Source organism: Amaranthus tricolor, chromosome 12 (assembly GCF_026212465.1).
Source record: "Amaranthus tricolor cultivar Red isolate AtriRed21 chromosome 12, ASM2621246v1, whole genome shotgun sequence".
In the NCBI taxonomy this organism is placed as follows: domain Eukaryota; kingdom Viridiplantae; phylum Streptophyta; class Magnoliopsida; order Caryophyllales; family Amaranthaceae; genus Amaranthus; species Amaranthus tricolor.
The window spans coordinates 8,051,294-8,069,437 of NC_080058.1; the positions used below are offsets into that span (position 1 = coordinate 8,051,294).

Here is an 18,144-nt window from a genome sequence, read left to right on the forward strand (position 1 = left end):
TCAGAAATGAAGTCTGCAATACCAATCTCGCACCCGATCTCCAGCAGGAGTATTCACAGATGCGGAGGTAAACGTAGATGAGGTCATGGTTGGACTCTGATTGGGGTATAAACCCGCATCCATCCACTCTGTTCAAGACTCATCGTACGTTTTTTGGCCCAAGCGATGGTAAAACTTCCTTTTGCTTGCTGATTCCGAAGCTTTACCACGCTTTTCCTAATTAATAAATAGAAATCAAATGTCATATATTAGTTTAATGATTGAATCAAAAAAAGTAAATTTAAATCAAAAGCTATAATATAATATGGAATACTTACAACTTTAATGAGAGTTGTCCTTTTGGCACTAAAAGCCTCCCATTCATTCTTCGATATGTGACCCCATATTTTATAGGGCATCTTTGAAGGTGCTTGCTCTCCACCTTCGTTTTTCGTTTTGACCTTTTTGGTCTTACGGGCACGCTTCTTGGTGATCCAGCCAGTTACTAGCTTGGATTTGAAATCTCTGAATCTTTCAGCTGGCTAAAAGAAACACATTCTTCTTCCCCTCATCGTTCTCGATATGAAAAAGATTCTACAAAAGAAAAATTATATTTATTAGTATCAATTAAATTAATTTTAAAATGAAACTAAATGAATAAAAATAGTAAAGTTGCTTACCACAGTATCATCCCATAGAGAGATCTTCAAACCCTCTGGAACCTCGTTCCATGCATACAATATCAAAATCTTACGGATTCATAGGCCCACTTGTTTTCCATATTGCGTACGCCATTTTCCACAGGGTTGACCTAATGCATTGTATTCCAAATGCATGGGTTCTGTGACTTTGAGGTTTTTCATTGGACCTCGCCCTTTTCCTTTCTTATAACCAACGCTTATAGTGGTAGTGCGAGCATCCATTGGTGGGGCGTCTTTAGTGTCATAATCATTGTTAACTGGTAGAGCGTCTTCAGCCATACGCTCATATCTAATAATTTGGTCCTGTTCAGGGTCATAACTATGATGCTCATTATCCAAGGTCTCAATCTCGGGGACAATTTCATCTCTAAAAAGATGCATTGTAGATAAGTACCTTAATGAGTATGAATATAAATATATTAGAACATAGGAATGTAATTTCAATTCTAACCATTTCAACACAATAATATATACGAAATAGTGTTGTGTGCTAAGTTTCGTGCAAAACAAACCAAGTTTGAGCTACTTTATGCATGAAAGTGCCAAAAACGCTTAAAAAAACCTTAAAATCTCAACTTACCAAGTAATTTTAAGCATATGACTATGATTTTCAATTCTAACCATTCCAACACAATAATATATACCAAATAGTGTTGTGTGCCAAGTTTTATGCAAAACAAACCACGTTTGAGTTACTTTATGCGCAAAAGTAGCAAAAACGCTAAAAAAAACCTTAAAATTCATACCTTGTGAATGACTTAATAATAACAACATTGTTTTAACCCTAATAATAATACAACTTTTTTTTAAATTGCCCAAATTATATTTATTCTAATAACCATTATTAACATTCATATTAACAACTAATACTAACATGATATAAAAACAATAAAAATAAAATCACATTCCTAAATTTGGAAAACTAATTAATTAACATTCTTATTAATATTTATACATATAAAACAAAATAATTAACATACTAATAATATAAACTTGGACAAATGTAATATTAACAACTAATAGATTCTAAATAAAATCACATTTAAACTATAAATAATAAACAACATCATTTAACCCTAAAAATTTGAAAAACAATGGATATTGGTATCAAAAGAAATTACCTTGTGTATCTAGATGAAGAATGGCTACAATGTGACCTACAATGAAACAACAAAAACAAAATTAGTAATTGTAACCATTTCTCAAAAAAAAAAAACAAAAAACAAAAACCAAACGAAATACCTTGAACTCTTTCGTGGGTTTTTAAAGCAAATGAAGAAGAATGAAGACAATGAAGAAGAAGCAAAATTGAAGCTTGAAGGAAGAAGACGTGTGTGAAGACAGTAGCAAGATGGAGATGAAGATGAGTACAATATCTTAAAGAAATGGAATGAAGACAGTAGCAAGATGAGTACTGTAGCAAGTTAAATGCGTATGTGAAGAAAGTAGCAAGATGAAGATTAAGATGATGAAATTTTGTGGGTTTGAAGAAAAATTGAAGCTTGAAGGAAGAAGACGATGAAATCGTTCGTGTTTTCGTGGGTTTTGCAACAGTACTATAAGGGTTTATGAAAATGGAACGTTAAAAGGCGCGTTTTTAATTTATGAGAACTTATTTGCTGCGGGCCACATAAAACCGCAGCATATAACTACTTATTTGCTGCGGGCACCAAGAAACCGCAGCATTTAATCTTTATTTTTTTCCCAATTTTTTTATGCTATTTAATGCTGCATTTGATAAAAACCGCAGCAAATGTCACGCAGCAGATACGTTTTTTTTCACTAGTGACGATTATGCAGAAGAAGTGGAAAGAGAAATAAAAATTGAAGAAGAACAAGAACAAGAACAAGAACAAGAAGAGGAACAAACGACCCCTATTGGGATACATAGATCTCGACAGTCATCAACGAGATCACATGAAGAACAACTACAACAACAACACAAAGACAAGCTCGTGGTAAACGAGTCAATTTTCAAAGTATCGGTTAGTTTTATAATTTTATTCTTCAAATTGATTAAATTTTAAATTATTATTTATTTATATATTGTGGTATTTGAGTATGTCTTTATATTTAAATTTAGATGAAGATGAACCAGTAAGACAACCTTTTCTGGCAATGCCACCTCCTAGTGGTAGAGTTGATTCACATGTGTAGTCGTATTTTACAATAGAACCAACTGACAATCCGAATGTTTTCTTATGCACTTGTCAAATTTGTGAAAGTCAAGGGGTAAAGCCCTTAGTTTCATACAATTTCATCAGAGGTAAATACTTTTTAAGTTTTTATACATACATGATATTTATATTTTGTAAATTAAGAATGTATTAAAAATTCATTTATTGTGTTTTGTGAATACGTGTTAGGTGGTGGTACGGGATCTTTTAACAAACATTTGGCAAAGAAGCATGGAATCACAAAAGAAACTCATGCAGCAAGCGGCAGCGGGACCACAAGTGGAAGCCGACAGTGGGACATTCCCGGCGGAGGTATGCCTTTTAAATATAATCGTAATGATATGATTGATGAATTTTCTAAATATGTAACTTGTGATGAATTGCCATTTAACCATGGTGAAAGTAAGGCATGCGAGTATTACACTAGAAAAACTTTGCAACCACAATATAGAGTATTCCCTAGGAACACTCTTAAACGACGCACAATAAAATTATATGAATCAAAGCGCTATGAATTAGTAGAAATGCTTAAATCTTTTAATGCATAACAATTGATATTTGGTCTGCTCCCCCACATTTAGAACCTTATATGTGTGTAACAGCACATTAAATAGATCATAATTGGATTATTCAAAAAAGAATAATTGCTTTTGAGTTAATGCTCGAAAGACATACGGGTGAAAACATAAAATATAGATTAATAGAAATATGTAAAGAATGGAACTTGTTAGATAAGATATTTTGTTGTTCTACCGATAATGCAACCGCCAATATTAATTGCATCGAACTTTTGTATAACGAACCTGCTTTTAGTTTTATCCTTGGTGGTAGATTATTACACGTACGTTGTTGTGCTCATATTGTTAACTTATCTTGCCAAACAAGTATTAGACAACTAAGTTATTTATTAGATCCTATTAGAGACATAGTAGAGTGGCTTAGAGTTGGACAGGTAAAGAAAAGATATAAGCAATTATGTGACCATTATCAACTAAAAAAAGTGTATTGGTCATTAGATACTCCTACACATTGGGGCTCAACCCATGATTTATTAAAAAAGGCTATTGCTTATTGTCCGGTTATAACACAACTGTATATTGATTGTACAGATAGCCGTATAAGTGATGAAACATAGGAACTAGCTATAGGCGTACAGAAAATATTAGAAGCGTATGTCCACGCAACTAATATTTTTTCATATGTTTACGAACCAAACGTCTACTTAGTAATAAGTGAATGTATTACTATTTTTTATCATCTTCTTAAACATTCGCATAATGATAACTAATATATTTTTAAAGCCGATTCTTGCAGATATGATGGACAAGTTGAAAACATATTTTACTGATTTTCCTTTTATTTATGAAATTGCGACAATTTTAGACCCATGTTTTAAGACGGAAATCCTTACTAAAGTAATTGGATTTTACTACCAATCATTAGATCGCCCACCTAGTGATGTACATAATTATGTTGGAAATTGTAAAAAATTTTAGCAGAACTTTATGATTACTATTCTAGTGTATATAAACCAAGTCGCGATATGTCTAGGCGTGCTAGCGTCTCGGCATGTCCCACTTATTATAATCCCATAATAGCTCACATAATAAGCCAAGATGATAAATTTGTAGGACCATCTTTTCCTCACCCTCCGCTTCATATTTAGAATTAGATAATTATCTTAAACATCACTTTGAAATTGACCAAGGTAGTTATAATATTTTAGAATGGTGTAAAAAAAAATCAATAAAATTTCCCATATTATCGAGAATTGCAAAGGATATCCTTGCAATTTCTGCTTCTACTATTGCGTCTGAGTCTGCTTTTAGTGCAGGTAGAAGAGTTCTAGATGAAAAGAGATCTCTTCTTGCTCCACATACTATTCAAATATGTGTTTGCAAAAAGATTGGGATCAAGCGGAGCTCCGAACACAAGGACTCAAGAACGATGATGATCCATGGATGATGATGGATACATCTGCACCATCGTCAGGAGGAGAGTCCGCGGAAATATCTAACCAACAAGATGATGATGACGAAGACGAATAGGATCATGAATATCGGACAACGATCAATCAACATTCAACAACTACAAATAAAAGGTATGACAAAGAACTATGTGGGCTTTGGTTCCTTCCGGATATGTAGGCAGCTTAGTATTCCTTCGAGTACTAGGTTCAAGTCCATTTTCTACCTTTTTTTTATTAATCATCTTTATCGTTTCTTATTAATTTATTTTTTTCCTTCTTTTTAGTAAATATTTTAATAACGATGACAAGCAACAAATTTCGCTAACAATCAAGTAATCATCAACGGTACGTCCGCATTATTTTAGTATTTTTATATTATATTTAAAGGAAAAATAAGAATGGAACCGATGGTCCGACCCGCCCGACCCGAGAGTTAGAACCGCCGGAAACTTTCGAATCAGATTCCACATGGAACCGGAACGAAACCGGTCCAACCTAAACCGTGGCCATCACTAGTCTACATATTTGGAAGCTATTTATGAGCAAAACTTTTATTCCTTCTCCTAAGTAACATCCATATTAGATTATCCAATTATACTCTTTATTGTTATCTTAATTTTTTTATGAGACCCCTTAGGAATATTTTAAATCAGTTGTACGTTCAAGCTAAGTTACTCTTTAAGAGATGAAAAAAAATACCCAAAAAATTCCTTTTTATAGCAGTTGTGAACAATTCTCTTAGTTATTTTATTATCTATTCTTTAAGAGACCGTTTCTTAATAAGATATCTCAAAACAAAAATTTATATTATTAGACTATTAACTTAAATATGTTTGATGGTAAAACTATTTCATATTTCCTCCATTCTTATTTAGTTGTAACATTGTCTTTTGGCACAAGTATTAAGAAATGTCATTGTTAAATGCATGATGTCTATAATACCCCTTAATATTAGTAGGTAATAAGTTGATAATGTATAAAGTGAGTATAAAGTAGGGTTGACATAGGAAATTATTAAGTTACTTTTAGCCAAAAAAGATAATATTACAAATATTATGAAATATCCAAGAAAAAAAAGTTGCAAGTAAATTAAACAAGTACTAAAATTTATGTTTGTTTAATTCTTTTCATCATTTATGTATTATGTTACTATAATGTAGAGGTGATCATGGGCGGCCCGGCCCGCCGGTCCGGTCCAACTCGGCCCGAAAAAGTGAGGGTTTGGGGTGTCAAAATATGGCCCGATGGGCGGGTTTGGGTAGAAAATAAGTGGCCCGATTTTTTTTGGGACGGGTTTGGGATTTGGTGTTTGGCCCGCAGGCCGCCCGGCCCCGCCCGGCCCGAAAAAGTGTGTGTTCATGATTTGCATTTTAATTTTGTTTTATATTATGTATAATATGTAACAATTGTATTTGATTATTTCAATTATTTTTAATTTGTGTTTTAAATTATGTATAATATGCAACAATTGTATTTGTAATTTTGTGAATTTCTTTGTCTTTTTTGGTTTTATTTATTTTAGTTTTATATTTTTATTTTTTTGGTTATTTACAAATACGGTGATTGATTAGAAATTATTAAATAAAAAAATGAGAGTTTTTAATTTAAAGCATTATTGATGAGTGCTTTAAGTTATAGTGAAATAATTATGGTTATCTTAAAATTAATTTAAAATAAAAAAATAGAAGAAATTGTTTGATACAACACTGCAAGCAGCAGGAGGGAGGCAGGGACCATGAGTTTGTCATTTATATTGGCTGCTTTAATCTCTTTAGATTTTCAATACTTCATAATAGTACCTTTTAGATTGGATAAATAAATTTTACATAAAAATTTAAAAATTATAAAGTTATTTAAATTTTACATAAAATATATAAATAATATATAACATAGGCCCACAAAAGCCCGCACAGTACGGGTTTGGGCAAGAACTTTTTGGCCCGGCCCGAACCCGGCCCGGTGTTTGATCACCTCTACTATAATGATAAAACCCGCACCAATTATTTTTTCTCCTAAAATGATGGCAACCACAACAAATGCACAGTAAACTATACACTCAAATAAATAAAGTTTGTAAAAATAAATTAAACAATAAATGAATTCCAAACAATCCAAATTAATTCAAGTAAAACATTAAATTACTCCTACTACTGTCCTACATTTCAATACTTCATCAATTATTACATTATTATATTACATACTGATACTACCCCATCCATTAGAGATTTTCCCCGTAAATTATTTTCTTTATTTTTTTATCTAATGGCGCAAATTAGGAAAAAAAAAAAAAAAAAAAAAAAAAAAAAAAAAAAAACCTTCAAGAAGCGGGCCAGCAAAATCTAGAGAAGAGCCGACCCGGTTTAGGAAGAACAATAGCCCGACAACAAGGACACGTGGAATGAGTCCTAAGCCAAGAGTCAACGCAACCAGAATGAAACACGTGTCCACATCTAGGCATAGAACGCAGCGTTTCATGTTCCCTAAAAACCGCCAAACAAATGACGCACACATTCATCCCACGGCACAACTTCTTTCCTTGAGCGAGGGTGTAGGTAAACGTCATTAACGAATCAATCACCGTCTGATCAACGCCACGTGGCCCACCGGAAAACGGATCTTCAATATTGGGATTGGGATCCACTCGACGCTTGCAACAACATTTTGTAAGTAAAAGGAAGACAAGAAAGATGGTAATGGAAGTTGCCATTGCAAGGATTAGAGAGAAAATGATCCAAGAGAGTGTATGAGAAATTGGCATTTCTTTTGGGTTAAAAAGATTTTAAATTGATAGTCGGATCGGATTAATTGGGTGGTCTTTGTTATAATTATTGAAAATGATGATGATGATGATGATGATGGTGAGAGTTTGGGGTGAATGGTGATTGGAGAGAATTGAAGTTTTGGTAAGGGTTCTTTTTCTGATTTGTGAAATAATTGAAGTTGATTTCGTGTCGTAGTGTAGTGATGGAGATTGGAGAGGGTTTATGTTGAATTAGCCTATGTTTGTTATGTTGACACATGTATCTCAATTTTTCGTTCGGCCTATTCTAGTAAGCACCAATTATGACACAAGACGAGTTGTAAATTTTTTTTCTATAAAATAACACTCAACTCTTGGAAAATTAACTATAGTAATATTATAGGGATAAAAACATTTAATTTCCGTTAAATTTTGGTAAAAGTCATAAATACCCCTAATAAATCCCAAATTTTTTCCACAAAGGAAAATTAACTACAGTAACATTTTTCGTTAAATTTAATTTCCATTAAGTTGGGCTTTACATTTGGAATTTATTAGGGGCATTTATGACTTTTAACAAAATTTATGGAAAATAAACCTTTTTACTTTCATAATATTACTGTAGTTAATTTTTTAAGAGTTGAACGCTTAAGAATTGCTACCACCTGCCTTTTGCAAGAGTTGGTGCTTACCATATAGAATATCCCATTAAAATATACCCATTCATTTCTATATTATGAATACTACTAGAGCTAAACAAAGTTTAGTCTAAGTCGCAAATTAAATCAAATTAAACCGTAGTTTTAATATTTGGTCTGATCTAAGGGTTAAACGGTTTGGTATAGTTTTTTTCAAAAAACAATTACGGTTTATGGTATGATCTCGATCTTTTATTTTTTAGTCTAGTCCGCAAACCGTACTATGATCGAAAATCATAAATTTTCTTAAAAAAATAGGTTACTACCTAAATATTTCGAGATGTAGTTATTTTTATTAATAATATATACGTAAATGATGCAGATGCAATCAATTAATTCTAAATTATTATATTTTGTGTTTATAGGTGCAAAATATTTGCATAAACACATATTAATTTGGAAAAAAATTAAAAAAAATTGTGGAGCATATCGTTGTAGAACGGTTTGGTCTGGTTCTGTTTGGTGATTTAAATAGTCCGATCCAATCTGAAAATCTTTCAGACCAAAATTTTTGGTTTGGTCTAATTTTAGTATCAAATCAAACCATGTGCACCCGGGGATTTTACTTATGTACTTGTAGTTAGAGTTGTTCAATAGAGGCTACCCATTAGGGTTGACCTATTCGACTCGAAAAAATAGATGGGTTTGAATAAAAATCTACTATATATACCATTAGAAATTTAAAGTAGTGACATTTAAATTAAGTGTCATTAAATATATCCCACTAGAATTAAATTATGTTATATTGATACTCTAAGTGTCCAAACTCTAAGTTTATAGTCTATTTACTTTGATAGTCCATCAATGTGGATATTTACGGTTGGTCTCCTGAGAGAACACGTTAACTTATTCTTGATCCCTACTTCATATACACTTAATAACTACTTGAGGTACCACAATCCCCTACTTGAAGTATTCTAAACCCCTAATCGACGCCTCATAAACCCCTACTTGAGTTACATTAAACCCCTACTTGCTATCACCTAAACACCAACTTGTTGTATTCTAAAGTCTAACTTAGCAAGGTGTAAAACCCTACTAAATATGGTGAAAAAAACCCTTCCTGATACGTTTTAAAACCGCAACTTTAGTTATTCTAAATAACTATTTGATGTAACATAAATGTCTACTTGAGGTATACTAAATGTCTACTTGACTTATCTTAAATGCTTACTTAAGATATCCTAAAACCTTGACTGTAACATTTGAGAAATTAAAATTTTTAGAATTGGAGAATTAAAAATTAATATTAGAATGAGAATTATTTTGGATTGAGTCGGATAATTTATTTCGGGCTAAGATAACGAGGAAACAGATTGGGTCTAAGTATATGGCGGATATTATAAAATATCTCTTTTAATTTTATTAATTTATTTTCCTTCTCTCCATTTCTTATTTGATTATAAATTTTTTTAATTCTTCCTACTTTTAATTTGGTAACCGAAAAAGTAAGAAAAAAAAATAATTTGTTGCCTCCATTTCACAAAAAAAATAAAATAAATAAAATTGAAAACCAACACTGGGTTCATGACCTTCTTCTTTCTTTGAACAATTGCAACTATCACCTTCAATTCTTTGTGAATTTTCTAAACCCTCAATCTGTATTTTGTTCATCCTTTTCCTCTAAATTTCGCAGCCTTCTCCCTCAAATTACTCTGAAAAATTCGAGTATAGAACAATAGCTTTACTGCTTTTCGTTCCTTGCCATTTTTGCATGAAAACTTTTCTCAATGAACAACAATGGTGTCGGTTTAAATTAGTTGAACAGAAAGCACCACCTTCACGCCATTGTTGCAGTTGAACTCCATTGAAACAATATCAAGTCTCTTATTTCTTCTTATCTTTAATCTACGAAAAACCGCACTTCTGTCCTTGATTTACGAAAGAAGACAAGTTAATTCTTTTCTTTTCTATGATCCAGGTTCAAAAGTTTTCTTTTCTTTTAATTTTGCTTTCTATGAATTACTTGTTTCAATTTTCAAATATAAATCTCCCTAATCATAAGTAATTGATTTCAAGACTAATTATATGTGGCTGTTTAAATTAGAGTAGTGAACTTTGTCTTGATTGATGTTAATTAGATGAATCTTGGGATATTTGTATTGATTTAAAGAAATATTGAGATTATAGACTTTGTTGATATTATTTGTGAAGAATTCATGTTGGGTTAAAATTGTTTGATATTGATCATTAATAGGAAATGATGAAATTATTGAGAGTATGAATTTTGTTGGAAAAGGGTTAATATTAGGGGAAGTATTGAACAATTGGAATCCTTAGAATGAATTAGGAGTATTCTTGATTTTTGGTATGAATGTACATACAGTGTTTATTTGGAAAATATAAAGAGATCAATTAGAGAAGCGAGTAATCTTTAAAAGAAGTTAAACAAGTCTAGATTGCGTTATAATATTTTGATGATATATGGAGTGTTTATGTTAGAAGTGCACAATCCTTTAATGCTTAGAAATGTTAGAATATAATCCTTGATTAAGTCACTGTCTTAGGAGGAGATGTAATAAGTTACATGTTAGATTAGTTGTATCAAACACACCTTAGTGATATTATGTTTTTTGTTATGCTTCAGAAAGATGATTTCTCTATCGAACCATTCTAGTTGATAGTTGCGTATCAAACTTGACTCCTTGAACTGACAATGATGGTGAGTAGTAGCAGTCCCTTAAAGGGTCTGGCCAGACTACAATTTTGAAAATTGTTTTATAAAAGCTGTGAATTTTATAATATTGAGACAAATTTGTTATGAATGATTATGCTGATATTGATATGGTCAATGGATCGGGCTCACGAACTGATCATTGACAGAGTAGAGGGAAAATCTCCCTTATTCCCTATTTTGAGGTTAATTGTCATTCAAATATTGACTAGCCTCACCCAAGAGTGACATAGCCATAAAGCTATGGATGTTCCTTTCAACTAGACTCCCTGTGCGCACCTAGATCTAGAAAACTGATGTTGCTTTTAAACTTATGATTTGAATTACTGTGTTTTGTTGTTTTGGATTGTTACTTCTCATTCAGTTTAACATGACCCCCTATTGTTTCCATCTTTTAGACTGTCTACAGATCGAAACCGGTCGGGAACGATGGGTAAGCGGTGATGATTAGAGTTATATGGATGTTAAATTGAGATGAGTACGTGAGAAGTTGTAGCTTTGTATTAGGTTTTGGTAAACGTATATTAGACTAGATTGTATTGGTTATGTTGGACTTTTATAGTGACTTTTATGATTACTTTGTGTTTTAGTTAGATGTTTGGATTGAGAATTAGCTTATACAACAATGTAATAGAACTGGTGATCCCTTTGCACAAGTTTTGCAATTGAGATTTAAGTTTCTTGGGAAATAAACCCCGTGATGACCCTGTTTACTCAGCCAACGGTAAGTCGGGTTGTTACACTGACGAGTAAGCATGCAGTTACACATTAGTTATCAATTTGTATTTTTTATTTTTTTTATTCTTTTTAAAATTTGGGTCGGCCCTATTGAAGCGGTCTCTTAAATAGACCGTCTCTTAGAACAATTTGTGTTATTTTTAAGCTTGTATTTTTATTTTTATATCGGTCACGTTTATTAACCTGTGGATGTCGCCCGCTAAGAAAAAGGGTGGGTTGTGACAAATAAATAAGGTCTGGAATGGCGAGGGGCTTTTAGAAAATCAAACTCGAATTGGATTGAAATAAATAAATCATAGAATTGATTGGTTAAGATTGAGAAAAAATAATTTATTGGATAATATAAGAAGAAAAAGAGTGGGTTTATTTCCAAAAAGGCGTAAAATTAGTACGACAAAATAAAATAAAAAATATTGCAAATTGAGAGGGTTAAAGAGAGTATAAAGTAGTCAAGGTCAGCCCTAAGATTTAGGGCCCAAAACCAAAATATTAATTATGAGGCCTCTCGATATATCTTCTCTGTTTCATTTTACTAGCAACTTTATGATAAAAATATCACTATGAAATAAAACTAAAAGAATTAAGGAAGTATAATACACATAGATTAAAAAATTCTTTATCTATAATGTTTGATTTTTGCACCAAAATATGATATAAAATCCAATTATCTAAGAGAAATTTTCAATGGAAAATCGCTATTAACGAAATCTAAATAAAGAGAATTATCTTTATAGCAACTTAAAAATTAATTTAGTAAATGAATCTACATTTTATTAACACAAGGACAAAACAAAGCATAATTTGAAAAACATTTGCAAAATTTAAGATTCCCTTAGCCCTAAACAACCAAAACTTATATATTGAAATATTACAACTTTAAAAGGACCATATGATTGGATATTACAAATGTCGAAGAAACATTATAGGCTCATTTTGACATATTGTTGGATGTGAGTATGACAAACTTCCCTTCCATTGTTATAAATAAGGAGATTGCATCATTTTAAATCTAGCAAACTATTTTAAATGGAAACAAAGTTAAATTTATATGGTGAGGATCAAAGGATTTAATAATTCAAATGTCAAGGAAGAGGTGTTGAAGGCGTCAGAATTATTAAGTATCGGAGTAAGTTGGATTAAAATTCAAGTTATGTTGGCCAACGTGCATAACAAACAAAAATGTATAAGACTATGTCTCAAATGACATATAAGCTCAAGTTAGATTAAGGAGTTGAGTTATACAAACTCAGGCTGTGTTCGTGTGGCTAATATAGTTGATGTGACTAGATGAGGTAAAGACAGGGCCGGCCCTTGGACAGAGTGAGTTGGGGCCATGCCTAGGGTCTACTAAAAATTAAAAGAAATGCAAAAAGTGTCATAAGCAAGCCTCAAACCCCTGACCAATGTGCAAATGATTGACGTAATCGGGAAGTTTTGCATAGCTTTGGGCTACATTTGACATAAGGGACAACTAATACGTACAGCTTTGGGCATCCCCTTCATAAATTCAACAAAAGATGTATGCTTTGGGCATCCCCTTCATAAATTCAACAAAAGATGTATGCTTTGGGCATCCTTCTTAAAAAGTGAAAACCAAGTGCAAGTTTTGGCGGCAAAAATAAAAAGTAATTCCTATGAGTGTAGTGGATTGCCGACTATTTGACGACCATGTTACATTTTTGTAAGTTTTTAAATATAATGTCATTATTTTCTTCTCATTTATTTTTATCTTATTATTTTTCCTTTTTAAGAGTCCAATTTAATATATAATTTAAACCACTTATTTTTTAACATGGTCTTTATAGTAACTTTGTAAATTATCGAACATTCCTTAAAAAGCATTATTATTGTCTATTAATATTCGGCCCAAATAAGGCACAAAATAATGTATCAATCAAGTAATATACACCCAAGTAAGATACATGCATGCTACAAATTACAGCTCATCTTTTATGAGACCATTTTACTATAAAAGACTTGTTTATATAATTATTTTTTTAATTAATCACTTTAAATTTATAAGTAATAGTTTTATCACATTAAATGTATATGGATCAGTCTAATAAAGTTGGTTTCACTGTGAGACTGTCTCATTCAAGAATTTATGACAAATTAAAACTCAAATCCCATTTGATTTTGTCATTATAGATAGCATATAATCATCCAATGAATCATACTGAGCAATGGTTCCAGTGTTCATTAACAAGAATAAAATCAATTTAAACAATAAGCTAGAATATCACATCCCATTACCATTCCCATTCTCCAATATCTCATCTGTTTCAGTCAGACACGAACTGTTACTTTTGTGTACCAAAAACTGAAAACATGCAGAGTGGATTTTCATCCTTGATCACTCCTAACCTCTAGCCTGAATTTTTTCATCATTCTCCCATCATCAAAAATGGCAGAAAATCAGCCCATCCCCATGAGCCACAACAGAAACCTGAAAAACCCGACAAATCTTTCACATTCCCGCAGCATTTCTACCATCCCAAACCACCATAAGACCATCGGTTTCATGCCCAAGTTCCTTCTTAAGACCCTGCATAGGAGGAAACGCTCGGTTTCGAATTCTTCCATCATTAATGGCAACAAAAACATCAAGGATCCCGCTACGAAAAACAATCAACTTCTGCAACTTATACCTGTGCCTAAAAGAGTAACTGCCATGATGTCTTTTATGTTTAAGAAAGACAAACAGCTTGATCATGAACAATGTAAGGATCATAAGCAAGTTTCGAATAAATCGATGCTAAAGGAGGTTCCTAGTAGGCTTGCTAGTACTTCTAAGGATAGTAAATTTGGTGTGGGTATTGATTCGAGTGTTGATGAGTTAAGTAGGTCGAAATCAGATAAAAACAGGGAGAATGTTGAAGTGAAAGGGGGGTTTAAGATGAAGAAGATGATGAAGATAAGGAATAGGAAGAAAGATCAGTTCGAGCTTTGTAAGAAGAAGATATTGATGGGAGAGAAGTGTAGGCCTCTTCATGGTAGCCTTCATTATGATAAGAATGGTGTTTTGGTTGCTGAAGATTTTTCATGATTGTTGAAGAATTAACAACAATCCTATTGTTAAAGAGTAAATTCTTGTTCAAGTTCTTAGCTTTTTTTCTTTTCAATTGTGTGGATTGTGTGGTTCTCTTTGTTTCCTGTGAAGTAATAGTATTATCATTGTATGTTCTGTGTCGTGCGATTTGCAAATCTCTTTGTGTATTGTAAAAAAAGGAAAATTATAGTCGGTTTTGAGCTTTTTTGGTCATTATGAACGAATTGTGAATTCGAAAATAAAATTAACTGGTGAATTATACTACAATGATCTATTTGTCAATTATTGAAGAATGAATAAAAATTTGTGTGAATAAAATTTCATTGAAGCTGCTTGATAGGTTGCAAACTCGATATATTAGTGTCATTTAATGGAATAGTTTACTGCAGATTATTATCGCAGTCTTTAAAATACAGGTTCTTCAATAACATCAAATGTATTGGGATAACATTTGCTGAATTTGTACTCAAGATAGAATTTGAAAATAATTTGAGGCAGAATCATACAAATTTCAGAGAATTTATATATAAATGGCCAGGTTTCTTTTAACTTCTCAGGTATACGTGTACAGATTGCACATTTTCCGACCCTAAGCAGCTGAAAATCACCACATTGCAATCGTATTACACCTTCAATGGTTTTAGCCCAAGGGAGGCACGAATTTTGTTTGCTGCAGCAATTTCAGGATGGTCTCTTCCATCATCCTTCTTTTTCTTTCTTCTCTTTCTTCTTCTTAAACTCTTCACGAGCACCATTGTCCTCATCTTCATGCCTTCTGGGACTGAGACTCCGACCATACCTCTTTCGGTCCCCATCAGGTCATCACGGTGTCTGCGATCCCTACTTCTACTTCGGCTTCTGGAGTGGCTTTTCTGCCTAGCACGATCCACCTATCATGCCTATCCCTTTCCCTACCTTCTCTGTCTCTATCATGGCCATACTAATTTTCCTCTCTGATGCTACAATAATTGCGGTTTCGGTCCTGATGAGTCTTGATGATCTCTATCTCTGTCTCTGTCCGTATTCCTGTCCCTGTGTTTGTCCCTGTCCCGATCCCTATCCCTGTACCTGTCCCTGTCCCGTCCTCTTCCATGTTCTCTATCGTAATCATAAATCACGATCATAGTCCCTATCTCTGATAAGCAAAACAACATCAAGTAGATCATAGTCCCTATCCCTGATAAGCAAAACAACATCAAGTCAATGTATACCATATTCTGTTCATCAAAGGCGTTGTTTAAGACTAAAAATAAATACAACAGAAGAGCAGTTTGCAGAGAAATGTTTGAGAGGAGATAAGAATATTCCTTATTAAACAAATGGGCTTAAAAAAATTAAAACATGTATGACCATACTTATCAGCTGCACACTGCGAGTGCAGAGAAACCTGGCAGGATCTTCAAATTTCACTTTTGAAAGCTGCTTTAACCCTATGCATGGCAGCAAATACCATAGCATGGTCTCCATCGAATGGTGAGTGTGTGATCAGTGTGTCGTTTGCCAAAAGATTGAAGATAACAGCTTATGTATGACAACTGCACATGAATCAAACGAAGCATCAAAGTTACTCATGAGTTAATGTACACCATATTCCATTCATCCAATGCATTTTTTAAGACTAAAAGTTAAGCCAACAGAAAAACACTTTGCACAGAAATGTTTCAAAACATATCAGAATACTAGTAAGCTTATTGAACAAGGATAAAACATTTTAAACATGTATGACCCATCATACTTCTCATCTGCACACTGCCAGTGCAGAGAAACCTGGCAGGATCATCAAATTTTGCTTTTGGAAGCTGCTCTTAACCTATGCATGGCAACAAATAACATGCATGATCTTCATAGAATGATGCGAGTGTGTGCTCGATGTGTCATCTTCCATATGACAAGTGGACAAGAAACAAACAAAGAACTCACTTCCAATTTTGGCTTACTATGATATAAATATTATAACGATGATACAAAAGAATGTTATAAACAAAAATTTAAATAGTTGCACGGAAAAGTGGAAAGCACAGATATCATATGATTAATGTTTGATTACGGTTTGCAGACTTATGTCTACTCAATGAATTCGTTCTATAATTTTTATTTTAAATAATCAAAATATTCGAAACACAATTTCAACGGACTTTGAAACGTCAATTTAAAGTCTTAAAGCATGTTCCAAAAGATTTTGAAAAAGCTTTCAAACTCTTTATTCAACCCCACTAAAGATTTTAATTCAAAGCATATAATATTGGGTGAAGGGACCATCTTCTTTTCCTAGACAATAAACTCCAAATGATGAACATGAGAATAACAGTGAGGGTAGTCAGCCATGAAAGTGACAACTGGTTTGCCTCCATAGTGTAAAATAAAAATGAGGCATCACTCATCAGCTTCTTTGGATACTTACACATTTTTGCTTTATATGCGAAGAGAAAAGTGAAACACGAGCAACAAGTACGAACTATAAGTGAAGAACAACAATTCAAATAACAATCATCCCTTATCAGCAACTTATAGTTTCACTAACCTTCATTTGGGAACAATTTGGAATAGTTTTAGTGGGGAAAAGAGTGTTTTTCCCTGTTTTAGGAGGGGGTGTTCCTTTAACCAACTGACCTCAGAACAATAACTTCCTAAAGATGGTCTATTCTCATAAATGTATTCGATTGGACTAAACCGGAAGGAATTTGATAAGATCAAACTGAACTGAAACTTATCAGACTTGAACTGAATCTATTAGAAGTAATCGAGTATAGAAAACATGAATTAGTGAAAGTAACCGGAAAAAACATAGTTTGAACAGAGCTTGTTAGACAGAAGTATGACTTATTAAGACGGAACTGAGCTTATTAGAACCAAACTAAACTTACTAGATCTGAAAAGTCCAGAAGGATAGGTCATTTGAATGTGTATTTTACTTCAATAGACGTGTGTTATAAAAAGTGTGCCCGAAGTGCGCCGAGGTACGAGGTGCTAAGAGGCGACCACTTAAACGCCTGCTTGAGTTTAGGCGGAGGCTCTTCAAAAGCACGCCTTTCGCACCAAGTGTGCCTCATGTATGCCAGATGTCATTTTAGATAAATAACGTGTATTTGCCTAATATTGTCGAAAAACCCAAAATTCTTAGTTGTTTATTGAATGGAAAGCAAATATATACCTCTTTCTTTCCCTAAAGAAAATATATGGAGTGAGAAAAAGAATAGCAAAAATAACTTTGATGCGCCACCATCTAATTTAGATTTTTAGTGTTTGTTTTAAGTGTGTCATGAAATATTTCAAGCATCGAAAACTATTATTTTCTTTCTTTACCTTTGTCTTGGTTTTAGTTGTTTATTACTATTGTTAATTCAACTGACTTATCGAGTTATCATATGACTTTATCTGCTAAAGTAGTGTTTAGCTTACTCATATGTTAATTATAATAT

General features: G+C 32.8%; 1 protein-coding gene across 1 annotated transcript; it reads right to left on the reverse strand.

The window, feature by feature from the left end:
* On the reverse strand, positions 1 to 7,533 carry LOC130828508 (E3 ubiquitin-protein ligase ATL9-like). Its single transcript, XM_057694483.1, has 3 exons — positions 7,249 to 7,533; positions 848 to 983; positions 1 to 128 (listed from the first exon to the last, which is right to left on the reverse strand). Exons 1-3 carry the CDS (start codon positions 7,531 to 7,533, stop codon positions 1 to 3), a joined length of 549 nt encoding a protein of 182 aa, XP_057550466.1.
* Positions 7,534 to 18,144: the final 10,611 nt, after the last annotated feature.